This window comes from Gossypium hirsutum, chromosome A05 (assembly GCF_007990345.1).
Source record: "Gossypium hirsutum isolate 1008001.06 chromosome A05, Gossypium_hirsutum_v2.1, whole genome shotgun sequence".
Lineage (NCBI taxonomy): Eukaryota > Viridiplantae > Streptophyta > Magnoliopsida > Malvales > Malvaceae > Gossypium > Gossypium hirsutum.
The window spans coordinates 17,900,141-17,913,629 of NC_053428.1; the positions used below are offsets into that span (position 1 = coordinate 17,900,141).

Sequence of the window (13,489 nt, forward strand, 5' to 3'; positions counted from 1 at the left end):
TTGAGAATATTAGGTTTTGCCGAATCTACGGTGAAATATTATCATTTTTAAAGTGCTTGCATCAGAGTAATGCACTTGTCGTTCAGTCTTGGACAAAGTATTTGAAATTTATACACACTATTTTATATAGCAGGCAGAAAGAGATGATTATACCTGCTTGTACCTATATTTTATGGCTAATTGTTTAATTTTTAGGAGAACATTATGGTCAACGAGATTATTTATTGTTTTTGGCTGTAGATACTTTGATTATAAAAAGTATTAAAGTTTAATGTTTTGTTTGTTCTATCTTTAATATAAAATTTAATTTATTAAGATCTTTCATGTTAAATTATTAAAAAAAAATGCGAGATTGTTATTGAATCTATTGATATGTTAAATCTTCAAGTTTTGCTGTCTTTTTTTTTTAAAGATGACACCTTAAAAAAGTTAATTATGAATAATTTAAAAAATTAACATTAATTTCTAATTAATCTATCAATTTAGAAATTTGTTACTAGAATATATAGACATATTTAACTTATAATTTATTTAATAACTGAAATCTATTTTAGATTATTTTATTTTATTTTCGGTTTTGGTTTTGGTTTTGGTTTTGGTTTTAACAGACTTTTGTTTTCTTTGGGCCTGTTTTGGTTTGGGTCTGTTGGTTTTTTAGTCTTGTTGGTTTTAGTATTTTTTTTAGCATAATAATAAAAGCACAATCCCTTTCTTAATATATATATATCTGTGATTATTCTTGTTATATATATACATGCCACTTCGATATTATCTAACATAATCATTTGTCTTCACAAAATGTTATTCAACTCTTTGTACCATCCTCCCCAAAACATACAGTAAATCTATACCCATCTATATTTAGAGGCTATCCCCCAAGTCATGGGATGAGACAGTGCTTTGTTTTGTCTTGAACTTACTATCTAGTAGACAGAAAGATGGATATTGAAGCAACAGTGCTCTCAAACTCCCACCAAGATTATTAAATCTTCTACACCAGTAATTAGCTTAGCTAAGACAAGTACTCCAATTTGAAGGCAGCCTGTCTGAAACCAAATTAGGCATGTTCCTCACATTCACATCCATAGGCAGCAACCGATATTCAATGTCAAGCTCTTTAAGTATTTTAATCGTTTCTTCAAGTAAATGGCCTCTCCTAATCCATCTCTCCGCCATGTTTTGGTAGTTCATTTTGTGCTTCGACGATACCGAAAACTTCAGCTTGTTCATCTCTTCTACATCCGTGACAACCAGCAGTGGGTTACGATGCCAGTGGTGCTCCCTGCTCTCTATGTACCTGGAAATTGCACCCTTTCCGTATTAGTAAACCTCAAATGCTTAGACATTTGTTTAGCTAAATCAAGAAGCTTCATTTACCCAATAATTCTTTCTTTCATGGTGGCAATCTTCTCTGGTGGAGTTGAAACATGGATGCAAAATTGAAGTGTTTCAACCATGTCTGGACTTCGGTAGAAGTTTCCGATGGGCTTGGTAGACAATAAGCTGTTCGGATATACAAGCTTTTGGCCATCATACCTTAAGAACACTGTGGTTAATATATTCATTTCTTCTACTACCATCTGAGGCCCAAATCAGCAAACGTTAGTAATCAACACACTGACCCTGGAGACAAAGGAAAAGGAGGCAAGTGGTTTTTTTATTACCTGCACTCCATCCACCTCGCAGCGATCACCCACATCGAATGGATGCATAATGAATAAAAAGATTATTGCTTCAAATACAGTCTTGCATGTATTCCCGAAGATAAACACCACCAAAAGAAGTTGTGAGCTTATGAAAACAAGGAAGTGGGAGACAGGGATTCCTAGTATGATGAGCCAAATTATGATAATGATAATGGCTACTACGATGTTCAACATGTTGTGGAGTTCATCCACGGCAGTTTTTGTGTCATTTAGGGACAATGCAAGTGCTTTTCGGTCTCTGAAGGCATTGACCTTGAAGATGAAAAAAAGGTCTTTTAGTGTGTCTCTAAACAAATTAAGACAAAAGAAAAAAGAAGGGAATTCCACTCCCATTACCAGCCAATTGGTGAGAGATGCCTTGTTGATTTCTTCGTCTTCACTTCCTGCTCCGAAGACTTGCAATGCCTTTATAGCTTCATCTCGACCCATAAAGCGCATAAGGTCTGTAATGTAAATGTATCTGATAGGAGATTTATGCCATTAAGTTATCAGCATTACAGCATCATTGGACATTAAACAGTTACAAGTTTGAGGCAAGGGAAAGAGGAACTTTACTGAGACTCTGGCTTAGCAACATTCTGGAAAATCTTGTTAGCTGCTTCGTTTGCTTGGTGTTCACTTCTAATCTGCACTGAAGATTCATCATCTCTCTCACAGTTGAGTATCTGCTCATCCAGGGTAGTCAAGTTCCTGCGGCTAACCATATTAATCATCCTCCTCATATTCCAAGCTGATATATTCTTCTGATTCAGCTTCTGAAGGTGGTCGAGTTGGATATTCTCAGCTTTCCTCTTAGATATTAGCTTTGAAATCCTGGGACTATTCTTGACCTTACTGGTTTTTTGTGCTGCCTCAGTCCTTGGAGGAAGGGTGCTGGTATTTTGTGAGTCCTCAATCTCGGGTTCATTATCCTGTTCTTCTTCTTTGTCAAACAAGGGAGGACCAGAGAGTATCTCAAGGACGTGTTGATTGAAAAGAGCTTCCTGGATCCTGTCAAAGAAGGTTTTTACATGGAATGATGAAGCAAGGACTTTAACAAGGAGGGTTTTGACGAGCCATATCAAGGTAGCCACCAAGAAACATATGAGAATCTTGGTTACGTATGGTAATACCTTGCTGTTGGTCTCCTCCTGGACTTTGTCATTTATTATCAAACGCCACACCAGCAATACGAGACCTAACCAGAGGCTGTTCTGAACAGGTTTTCTCAATCCATACACGAAATAGAGAACTCGTTTTCGCAGAAGAAAATTGCGCTCGATGAGGATCACAACTAATCGGATTCCCCATCCCGAAACAAGTCGTCCACAGATTAATGCCAAAACCATTATCTCCCATTTCCATAACTGAAGGTCACAAAGCCTTAGACTTTTGATACCAGGGATGGAGACACTACAAACTAAGGCTGCTATAATTAGAACCAGACTTAACCACTGAAGTATCGTCAGTAAATTGAACTTCAGTGCCTTGTATTCATCTGGATTGTCTCCCTCGTCATTGTTATTTTCTTTGAACTCGTCTTCAGAGTACATACTGTTGCTCCTTCCATATCGGTCCTCAAGCGGGTCAAGCAACCTGGACTTGGTTTTATTCACCAATTGCCTCCATGAGTTTTGACGAAGATAATCAGTTGAATCACACCTCAAAAACTGTCCTCCACCCAAACCAGAAGACCACTGGGGTGCTTGGCCTGAGACGTCCTTGCTCTTTTGCCGCACAGCTTCAGTCAACACTTCATGAAATGAAACTTTGGATTTCTTGGATGAACCTGAAGGTTGTTGAACCCTTGAGGTGTTGTTCCCATTTTCCTTGACAGCAGCATCGCTGCAGTCGTCTATGTTGACGACCACTTCTTCTCTCTGCTTGCGAGCATCAAAGGACTCTGCCGTATGACTGTCGTCGGAGTGAACCAGGAGAGGTTGCTGTTCAGGGTTTTGTTGCTGTTTTGCACTAGAACAGTATGATTTCAAAGACTTTCTCAAGGGTTCCATTTTTCAACTCCTTTGTGAGAAGAACTACTGACCATTGAATGCACCTTATAAATGGTAGGAGAATAGGGAGTTTTTCCGAGGGAAAAAAATGGAGAATTGTTAGCCGTTGAAAGACGATGGAGCCAACCAAAATTGTATTCGTGAAAACACGCTTGTGTCGTGAGTCATGTGATTAGAAAGATTCCAAGAGCATATTTTTTGGTAATGGAGTCTTTTTCTTCTTTTTTTTCTGCCCTTGTGCCTAGCATAAATCCCCATATCGACCGAGAAATTCTCACGCAGATGCTTTTCTCTTGGAGCTCTAGTATTTACGATTCCACAATATATGGTGCTCTTCTAGTTTGGTTCCAGACTGAAGAGTCGGACACTTGAGTTACATTGTATCATTGAGTTATATAAGAACAAAACCAAGCCAAAAGAGTAGAAAATAAATTGAAAAATGAACAACAAAAGATTCAAGTTTCTGAACTCTGCTTAGAGTATTGTTGATAAAGACAGACAAAATAAAAAAGGGATAAAAAGCCTACACAATCGAATCCGATATCTTGAATGATCTTTATATCGACGGTACCATATGCATTGCATATATTCTCTCTACTTGAAAAAGCGTTCTTCAAATACGCATTCGAGTATTGACCAATAAGCTGTCACGTACGTGTTTATGGCCTTTGTCTAATTAGTGATTATTCGTTAAGAAGAACCATCGAAAGAATAATTAAAATAATTTAACTGCCACCACATTGGGGAATCCACTGTCCAGCAGTAGAATATAACGTGGAACAGCATACCAATTTGTAGTTAGGGGTAAGCGTTCGATCAAATCGAATAAAAAAATTTAAGTTAATCGAATTGACGAATCATATTTTATCATCTTAACTCGATTTGAAAATTTCTCAAATTAAGTTAAGTGAGATAGAATTTGAATAAAATTGAATTAAATATATTTGTTTGAGTTAAATTAAAAAACATATTATAGGTTCTTATAATCACTGTCAACTACCGTAATCAAATTTGTTATTAATTTTAATCCCCTTATAATTTATTTATTAATCTTTTATATATGGGTTAACTTTTTTGTTTGCTTAGTTGCTTCAATTATCCTTTTTATTCTTGTAACTATGTATTTTGAAATTAAAAAATATATTAAATGTATAAAAAATGATTTTTAACAATAATTATTTTAAAGATAGAATGTTAAATTGATACCAAAAAAATTTAACACGAATATTTTATGCCATCATCAATAATTCAATTTTAGCAAAAATTTATTAAGATTCAATATGATAAAACAATTCAACAATATAAATAGTATAAAATGTGAAATTTAATTTAATAATATAAATAGTAGATATAAATAAAATTATTATTATTTAGGTTTAATAATTTTTTTGGATAATTTTAATTTTTTATTTAGGGGTAAAGGGTGAGAAATAAAAGTTTAGAGAGAAACTAAAAAGTTTTGGAGGTTGAGGGAGTAAAATGTTTGGGAGGAAATAAATGGGAGGATTAAAATTTTAGGAGGGAAATATTTAAAAAAAAAAAAAGAGGGAGGGGGTAATCGGTTTGGGATAGAAAGGGGTGAGATGAGAGGGGAACAAAAGTTATGGAGAAAAAATAGGAAAGAGTAAAAGTTTTGAGAGGAAAATGAAAAGATTTAAAAGTTTTGAGGTAATAATGTAAATTATTATAGTTTGATATTCGGTTATTCAAATTCAAAAACCAAACTCAATTTGAACTCAAAATTAAAAAAAAAATTCGAGTTAACTCGAATAACTCGATTAATTTAAATAACTCAATTCATTCAACTCGAAATTTTAAAAAAAAATTATTTTTTTGAGTCGAATCAAGTGCAAAAACTGGAGTAGACCATCAAGCAATTGCATCTCCACTTTTTTCTTCTTAAGTGCAAAAACTAGAGAATATATATTCAAAGATGGCAATAATAAGTTGTCATGTAGCTTTGATGTCCATCACTTAAGAAAAATCGTTTAAATCCACGTGGAAAGAAAAAAGAATGTATATTACAGGCTACAAATTCCATCTTTCTGGATTCCTGGACTAAAAGCTGTTTCATATGTTCTTCGTGATTCACCTTCTGCCAATCCGCTTTTTTCTTGTCTGCAACTCTTTTCAAGGTTATCTAGTATTTATTAACAAAATGGGTAGGCAAATGATGGTTATCTGCAACTTTCCTTTATCTACTGGCTAAGTCTTCCAAAAGATTTGTTATTTCAGAAAATTCAGGTCGTAGAGATGGATCCTGTTGCCAGCATCTCTCCAGCAGCTCTACAAATTTTGGTCGAGTATACTGAGGAATAACAGGCCTTAGATCCTGAAATTCTCACAAGGAAAGCTCTTCGTTGGTTCAAGCCTCTTATGCTGGGTAATCATGAACTTGAAATCTAGTAGTGAAACAATTACTAACTAACCTAAAAGACAATAACCCCCCTGAATATCACTAATTACTTCATGCATGCGAAAGAAGGAATAAATAAATACATCTATGCAAGGATAATGGATATGCATGTCACTAAAACAGAATAGTTCTGCTAGTTCTATACTTTAAAAGAATACCTTCTGGACTACGCCCACCGCTGCTTGTAAGGGTGTTAAATTCTCGTATGGTAGCTGGCATCAATAACAAAAAGTAAAGGTTGGTTTTTTGGCCTGTAAAACCAAATACTAGAAGAACAAATAACAAAAAAGAACCTTAACATGAAGATAAAGTAACTTTCAGTGGTGCTTTCTTTCAGCAAAAATATTGCCAAAGAATTACCTTTCCAGTAAGCATTTCCCATAGCACGACTCCAAAACTAAAAACATCAGCCTTGTGATCATAAGGTTTGTGTTCAATCACCTTCCATGGACCAAGAGCAGATAATATGTCAGAGAGCTGGATGAAACTGCTAAAGCAAATAATATTAATCATCAATACAGTCATGGGTCTAGAATGTCATCAAAAGAGTCATCTCTCATAAATTATAGTGTGCGCTCAATGAAATAGTTAAAACAAAGCTGAATTGGTTATGCAACACTTAGTTGTAGTGCTGCATTAACAATAATCAGATTTGAATTTCAAGATCTGCTTATACTATAGTTGTAAACAAATGAATTAAGGCCTGGAAACTGAAACAAGAAACATAAGATCCACAACTTTAACCCAGAAAAAAATTGAAGACAGAAACATAAGATTGTCTTAAAGCCGAAAAAGGAATAGAAAATCTGGAAGGTCATCAACAAAAACAATTCTCAACTTGGTTTAAGTCATTAAAGCTATGCACCAACAAAAAACTAACTCGATAAAACCTTTCTCCTAGTTCTACTCTACTTGTGTTCATTTTTTGTTTATGAGACCGTCACCTCTTACAACCTCAACTCAAGCTCCGGTAAATGCAGCATAACCCTTGCTGACCTTCAATTTTCACCACAGCAAACAATCCCTTAAATCCTTCACCTATTCAAGCATTCACTGAAAAGCAATTTAAACAGCCCTTAGTGGCCATTAAATGATTTTACAAAGGCCCGTTTAGGGCAAGCATCCTGTGGATTGCATGCTAGAACTGGCTTTAAAAAAACTCGATTTGTTATGGACTGATATTGCGGACATTCAACTTTGACAAAGTAACCCAAATGTTAAATATCAAGGAATGAATGAACTCTACAAGAATACCAACCTCTGGAGCCATCCAACGATATGTTCCTGTTTCAGCAGTCATCACACCTGGCTGAGCTTGCACCCTGGCAACACCAAAATCAGCTATCTTGACCACCTGCGACAAAAAAAAAAAAAAAGAAGAAAGATTGAAATCAGGGACCACCCAGCTAAATAAATGTGCATATATAAAGCATAAACATAAACTAAAGGAAAAAAATTAACCAAAACAGGTCAATACTTCATGTTATTAGCAACTAATTCTTCCTCACTCCAAAAATATTAAATTTCTCTATTAGAAAACTTTTCCTAGTTTAATACGTTGAGCTTTGTTTATTGAGAGAAAGATGATCAAGATTCTACATCCGCAAATCTAACAACAGCCATGTTCCCCCCCCCCCCCCCTTTTCTTCCCCCAACATACTACTAACCAGTGCTAATTCTTCTCAAATCATAATCCTCAAGGTAGTACTCTTTTTAAACCAAAATTTTATCAATACTAAATATAAAAGTAACACTTCAAAGGTGCAAATAGTGAATGACATTATTTACTCTTATAATTTATTAATTAATAGTTTTAACTTTAATTATTGATTTTCTATTAATTTAAAAAAATTCAGTCATTTTTAATTTTTTTCTTTTATACATAGCCTTTATTGAGATAAACTTTTCTGAAATGAAAAAGCATCTAATCATAAATTTTATACATTAAAATAATTAATATTGACCTATTATATCATGTACATGTGAATTACTTGTAGTTTAAACTAGTGACTTAAAAGCCTTGAGTTACCTCCATACCCGTCAAACTTTTAGTTATTTTGCGCATTAAAGGCAACAAATTTGTAAATAAATAACAAAAACACGTGCATCTCTTACTCCATTTTCATCCATCAAAAGATTGGCAGCTTTCAAATCTCTATGCATTATACCATTTTGATGCAAGTAGCTCATTCCCTCAGAAACATCAATTGCTAGTTTGAGTAATAATGGAAGCTTAAAACCAGATTTTTGTTTATGCAGAAGGTCGTAAATGCTTCCACCAGACATAAACTCTGAGAAAGGACCAAGAATATAAACTGAAATTGGAAATGAACTTTGAAAAGAAAATGAAAATTGCAAGTGTAGTCAGGCAACTAGGAATAAATAGAAAGTCGCATGAAATGAACCTGTCACAATGCACAGGTTAGGAGGGGTTGTACATGCACCGAAGAATTGAACAACATTCTTGTGCTGAATTTTCCTGTAAATTCAAGAAAAAAAGATGATTTCATGATTGTATGGCATAGATATTAGTTTTTCTTTTCTTAAAGAATCCACAGGCAATTGAATTGGATCATCAAGAACAGGTAATATTATGGAAATGGAAAAGGAGATGAAGCAGAGCCTACAGTAATTACAAACTGTGATTGAACAGACCTCATGATATTAACTTCTTGAGTAAATTCCCTTCGGAGGTTCTCATTTAGATGCTCTATCCTAAGAACTTTGATAGCTACATCTTGACCATAAAAAGTACCTTTATACCTGCATTCGTCAAAATATGGTTCACAAGCACTATGCACAAACAAAGCATCACATTTAAGGATAAAGAACTCACAAATCACCATAGGAGCAGGAAGCCAATTTGCTTTCATACTTCAACAGGCTAGTATCAATTTCCCAAACATCATTTCCACTACCAGGCATGTTTACATGGCTGGAGTTAAGTTTGTTTCCAGTTTTCTCTAGCTCCCTAACATGATTTATTGCATGAGATCTTACAGAGGAAAGCTTCTGCAAAGCAATTGAAACTATAAGATATCAATGCACTGATAGAAGACCACAATAAACAAGATATTTCAGTATTTTCCTCGATATGATTAACCTCTTTCTTTTAACAAAATAATACACAGCATATGTTGGAATGATAAAAGAAAAGGGGCACAGGCAGGAGCAAAAATAAAAGAATAATAAAAAATTTCAATTTGTTAAAACTTCCTAGAATATTAGGGCATATCCTCTGAATCAGAAATATAACATTAAATCACCAAACATTCATTGCACCGAATAACATGTACCGCACCTATATGTACACCAAATTTCATGGAACTGAAACATGGGTAATTTCTCTTTACCCATAAAAATAATCATCAATGTCGTAAGATAAATGTTAGTACAAAAGAATATATTTCCCATACTCACTTCAGGTGCTTTTCTTTGTTTGGTCGGGGAGGGTGGGGGAGTGGAGAGAATACTCACTTCAGTTAAAATACAAAAAATTAGATGATTTAAAATCCGATCAACCGAATGTCTTGGGTTCAACATAAACCATTATATAAAAGTAAAAGGTGACTAACAAATCGTCCTATTCTACCATTAGCAAGAAAGTGACATCAAAATAATGAATTATTATATAGTTATAAATGAGATGACTGCTCAGCCTACCTCAACTTTGGATATCTCCTTTACCAATACAATTTTGAGCTGCTCGGTATCCTACAAACAACAAACATAAAAGTATGTCAATCACAATGAGAAATTGAAGGAGAAGCACACAATTTAGAAAAGTAAACGTCTAATCAGACGAGATGTAAGATAAAAAAAAACTACTTCAAGACTATAATAAATCAGAAAGACAGAAAACATTGTGCTATAAATATGCTGCTTAAAAGACTGACGCACGTTCTATCATTACCATTAGAAACTTTGTGACGTTCTTCCCATGCAATAATGACTTGGTGTGATATAATATCAGAAGAGAAGAAAGAGTCCAGTACCTCAAGTGCCCAACCATCAACAACAAACACATCCAAGGAATAGCCATCTGTCGTGGAAAAAGCATGTGCTTCCCGAATGTTCAACCCAAGTTCAGACAATAAAGAAGTCAACTGAAATTTCAACATAATATATCTTTAAAAAATGAAATGAAAAATAACTACAGACCAGATATAATATCCAAAAATATCAATACAAGTATATAACTAGAATAAATGAGAGGCATTGACTACCTGTGCTAGAAGTTTTGGTTTGTCATTTGTTGAAATAGTGATCTCATGCATCAGCCTATCAAATTATGAATTAAACGCATTATCTCACAAACACTCAATACAGACTTCCACAAATAAATAGAAAAGACTAACTTTCAAAGTTTTATTCCTTTCATTCCCCAGTAAGAATCCGAAATAAATGGAAATGTTAAGGGAAAAACAAAATTAGATAGGAAACAAAAACAACATCGTTGACAATAAGGCATCTAACTCTGAATATACAAAGCAATGGAGAATCAGGGTACAAACACAGGTTTGCCCAGATGTTGAAAATAGTTTGCCACAGAATACAATGAGCACTTGAAGGATAATTTATTAACTAGGAAGACCTTATTTCTCCTCTGATTGTATCTTTTAACTCTTCTACTTTGCTTCAAAGAGGAACTGCAAAACCTTTATCATTGTGGTAGAAATTGCTTTTTTGTAATAAATGAAGAATCAAGGCAGTTGTATACGCACAAAGTTCATAAATTGAATTTCTATCATACAAATGTATTAATCAAAAATGGCAACATGCAGAAGAGAGATGTTTTAGAAGTATTTACCGATAGTGAATTGGTCTAGCACTAAACATAACTTCCATGTCTTTAACCACTCTTTTAGCATTATGCACAAACTCAAGATCTGATGATGTGCCAAAGGCAGGTGGCGGATGCACCCTAAAGTAGAGGAAAAAGTAAAAGAAGGAGCAACAAAACATCGAGGAAATTAGACATTACAAGAAATTTAAGATATTTAAATTGACTATTTTGACTCCTTTAAAGAAAGAAGACCAAACAGATGTTTACATAACCATGCCTCTTTTTATTGGGATAATCTGAACACCGGGCATCAGCTTTTCCTGTAAACTTCATATGCACCGACTCAACCTGGCTTCCATCCATGGCAGAACGAAGCTGTATAAGAGAAACATTTGTAAAGATGAAGCTGGCAGAGCAAATCACTTTAATTCTTTCAAAGGATTATGATAAAACAACCAACATAAAAGAATTGACAACCCTTTCATCAACAAGTATCAAATATCAGTACATAATAACAAAGGGGCAAAGCGTAATCCGAAAGATGAATGAGAAGATCCAGCAAAAATACTTGCACAAGCCGAACTTGGATCGCAGGTCTGCCAGAAGGATCATGTGCCTTAGAAAGTAATCTTTTGTGCATAAGAACATCTTCTGCCCTCTCCACATTTACATCTAGTGCATACCTAAAACAAACAAATGAAGTACACCTTTAACTAATTAAATCTACGCCAAAAGAGCCAGTGAATGGTAATTCCAGTTAACTATCATTTCATGACAAAATAAGGGAAAAGCATGGTATTGTTGACGCTCAGGTTGGTAGCTAAGAAACCAATAACCAACAAATAAAAAATAAAAAAAAGAGTTAACGAACTCTGTTTAAACTTGCAGCCTCTTCTCTAAACGAAACCTCAGCAACGACTAACATCGAGTCGATATGGTTAATTTGCTGAATTCAGCTTCTCCTTTTCTTCGAGTCAACACACAACTATACTACCAAAACTTGAAATTCACTCACAAACCAAAATTCATCGAGTAACAAGCGAGGGGAAATGAAACGAATATATAGACAAGACGGGATCCGGTGTTGTTTACCTAGTAGGAAGTCTAGAGAAATGAGCCCAAAGTTCATCTTCAAAGGCAGGGAACGTTGACTCCTCAATATTCAAGTCCCTAAGTCGACAAAGAACTTCACTATACACTTCAATCTTTTCTCTCTGTTTTCGTCTCTGACTCGGCGCGAAATCCACCGCTCTACTACTGCAACTCTCCGTATCCGCCATTACCATAAAAAAATCCAAAAAGAAGTCCTAATGATTTTTTTTTTAAGAAAAAAAGATTGATTAAGAATCTAAAACGGTGGTTAAAATATTTCTTGCTATAGGATCAGAGTTGGATTAGCAACAAACGACAGCGATTATTTTTAAATTTAGCGAATGATGAAATCAGCATAGCGCAGCGTGCGCCCATAGGCTCCTCTTTTCGGCATCCCCTTCTCTCCCTGTGTTTCTCCTCCGCCCGTCCTTTTATAAAAATATACAAGAAGATAAAAATATACAAGAAGCTGATGAAATAAATTTGGATTGTGTTTGGGGGAAAAACAAAAAAAATAAAGAAAATAAGGTTAAAGCAGTGGGGCATAATGCGCAACGCACCAGCACAAATCTACTCGGATTCTAACGATGCCATTGCTGCCTTGCTTTGCTTATATCACCACCCCCCATATATATTAAAATTGCTAATAATAACGACTATACGTCATTTGATTTTGTTATTTTGTGCAGGTCCTGGTTATAGTTGGATTAATAAAATCCAATGTGCTAGGATGTGGACCTAAACCAATGGGACTTGTTTCTTTCCAGTCTCAGTCCACTACCTAATCTGCTCCATCTCCATGGAATCTTTCTCTAATCTCTTTCCTAATTTTCAAGTCTCTGATGAATATTCTCATAGGATTTACTATATCGTAACGTCATTTCATTATAAAAATACCCTTGTATTTTATAACAAATACAGGGTTGTGCTTGGTTTTGAAAGCAACGTGATATAGGGGGTGGCGGTCAAATCAACATGTTTTTTTTTTCTATATTCAATTTCTATCATCTAATGCATTATCCATCCCAAAAATTAATATATCCTCACTGCTTCTTATGTTCTCATTTTATATTGCATTGCGTTTAAATTCATGTACAAATAATTTATATTATATTATCACACACATTCACATACAGGTGAAAAATATATTTATTGAAATGATAAAATTAAAATTAAAAACTATCATGTTTTGACTTCAAATCCAATAAAATTTAGATTTTATATAAAAATATTTAAAAGACAAAAAACCCTGCATAATATATATATATTTTTATTTTATAAAACTATTGAGTTATTTCCTAAATTAAGTTGAAACACGATTAAAGGATGACTCTTAATATATAACATAAATGTCACATATTTAAGATCCAACAAAATGTATTTATTTTTAATGTTAATTTTCACACACACGTGTGTAATGAATATATAATTATATACATTTGTGGCTCATTTACTAATTTATATTAATTCTTTTATTAAGTTTAAGTCATGATTATTT

At 34.2% G+C, this 13,489-nt stretch overlaps 2 protein-coding genes across 9 annotated transcripts; both read right to left on the reverse strand.

The window, feature by feature from the left end:
- Positions 1-693: 693 nt before the first annotated feature.
- On the reverse strand, positions 694-3,979 carry LOC121229429 (mechanosensitive ion channel protein 8). Its single transcript, XM_041113740.1, has 5 exons — positions 2,262-3,979; positions 2,043-2,166; positions 1,665-1,958; positions 1,378-1,580; positions 694-1,297 (listed from the first exon to the last, which is right to left on the reverse strand). The coding sequence occupies exons 1-5, from the start codon at positions 3,695-3,697 to the stop codon at positions 1,009-1,011; spliced, it is 2,346 nt and encodes a 781-aa protein (XP_040969674.1). The 5' UTR covers positions 3,698-3,979; the 3' UTR covers positions 694-1,008.
- Positions 3,980-5,631: 1,652 nt separating this feature from the next.
- LOC107937576 (serine/threonine-protein kinase STY46) lies at positions 5,632-12,682 on the reverse strand. Of its 8 annotated transcripts, XM_016870479.2 has the most exons (16): positions 12,552-12,682; positions 11,992-12,419; positions 11,468-11,582; positions 11,177-11,274; positions 10,924-11,037; positions 10,340-10,394; positions 10,109-10,219; positions 9,777-9,827; positions 8,950-9,125; positions 8,769-8,876; positions 8,519-8,592; positions 8,229-8,404; positions 7,372-7,467; positions 6,474-6,554; positions 6,272-6,325; positions 5,632-6,029 (listed from the first exon to the last, which is right to left on the reverse strand). In XM_016870479.2, exons 2-16 carry the CDS (start codon positions 12,183-12,185, stop codon positions 5,892-5,894), a joined length of 1,641 nt encoding a protein of 546 aa, XP_016725968.1. In that variant the 5' UTR covers positions 12,186-12,419; positions 12,552-12,682; the 3' UTR covers positions 5,632-5,891. The 8 variants fall into 8 exon arrangements, 3 of the variants coding, with proteins under 3 accessions (XP_016725968.1, XP_040969675.1, XP_040969676.1); XM_041113741.1 differs by having other exon boundaries at positions 11,992-12,592; XR_001694716.2 differs by lacking the exon at positions 5,632-6,029 and adding an exon at positions 7,068-7,166 and having other exon boundaries at positions 6,268-6,325; positions 6,474-6,600; positions 11,992-12,592.
- Between the last annotated feature and the right edge of the window lie 807 nt (positions 12,683-13,489).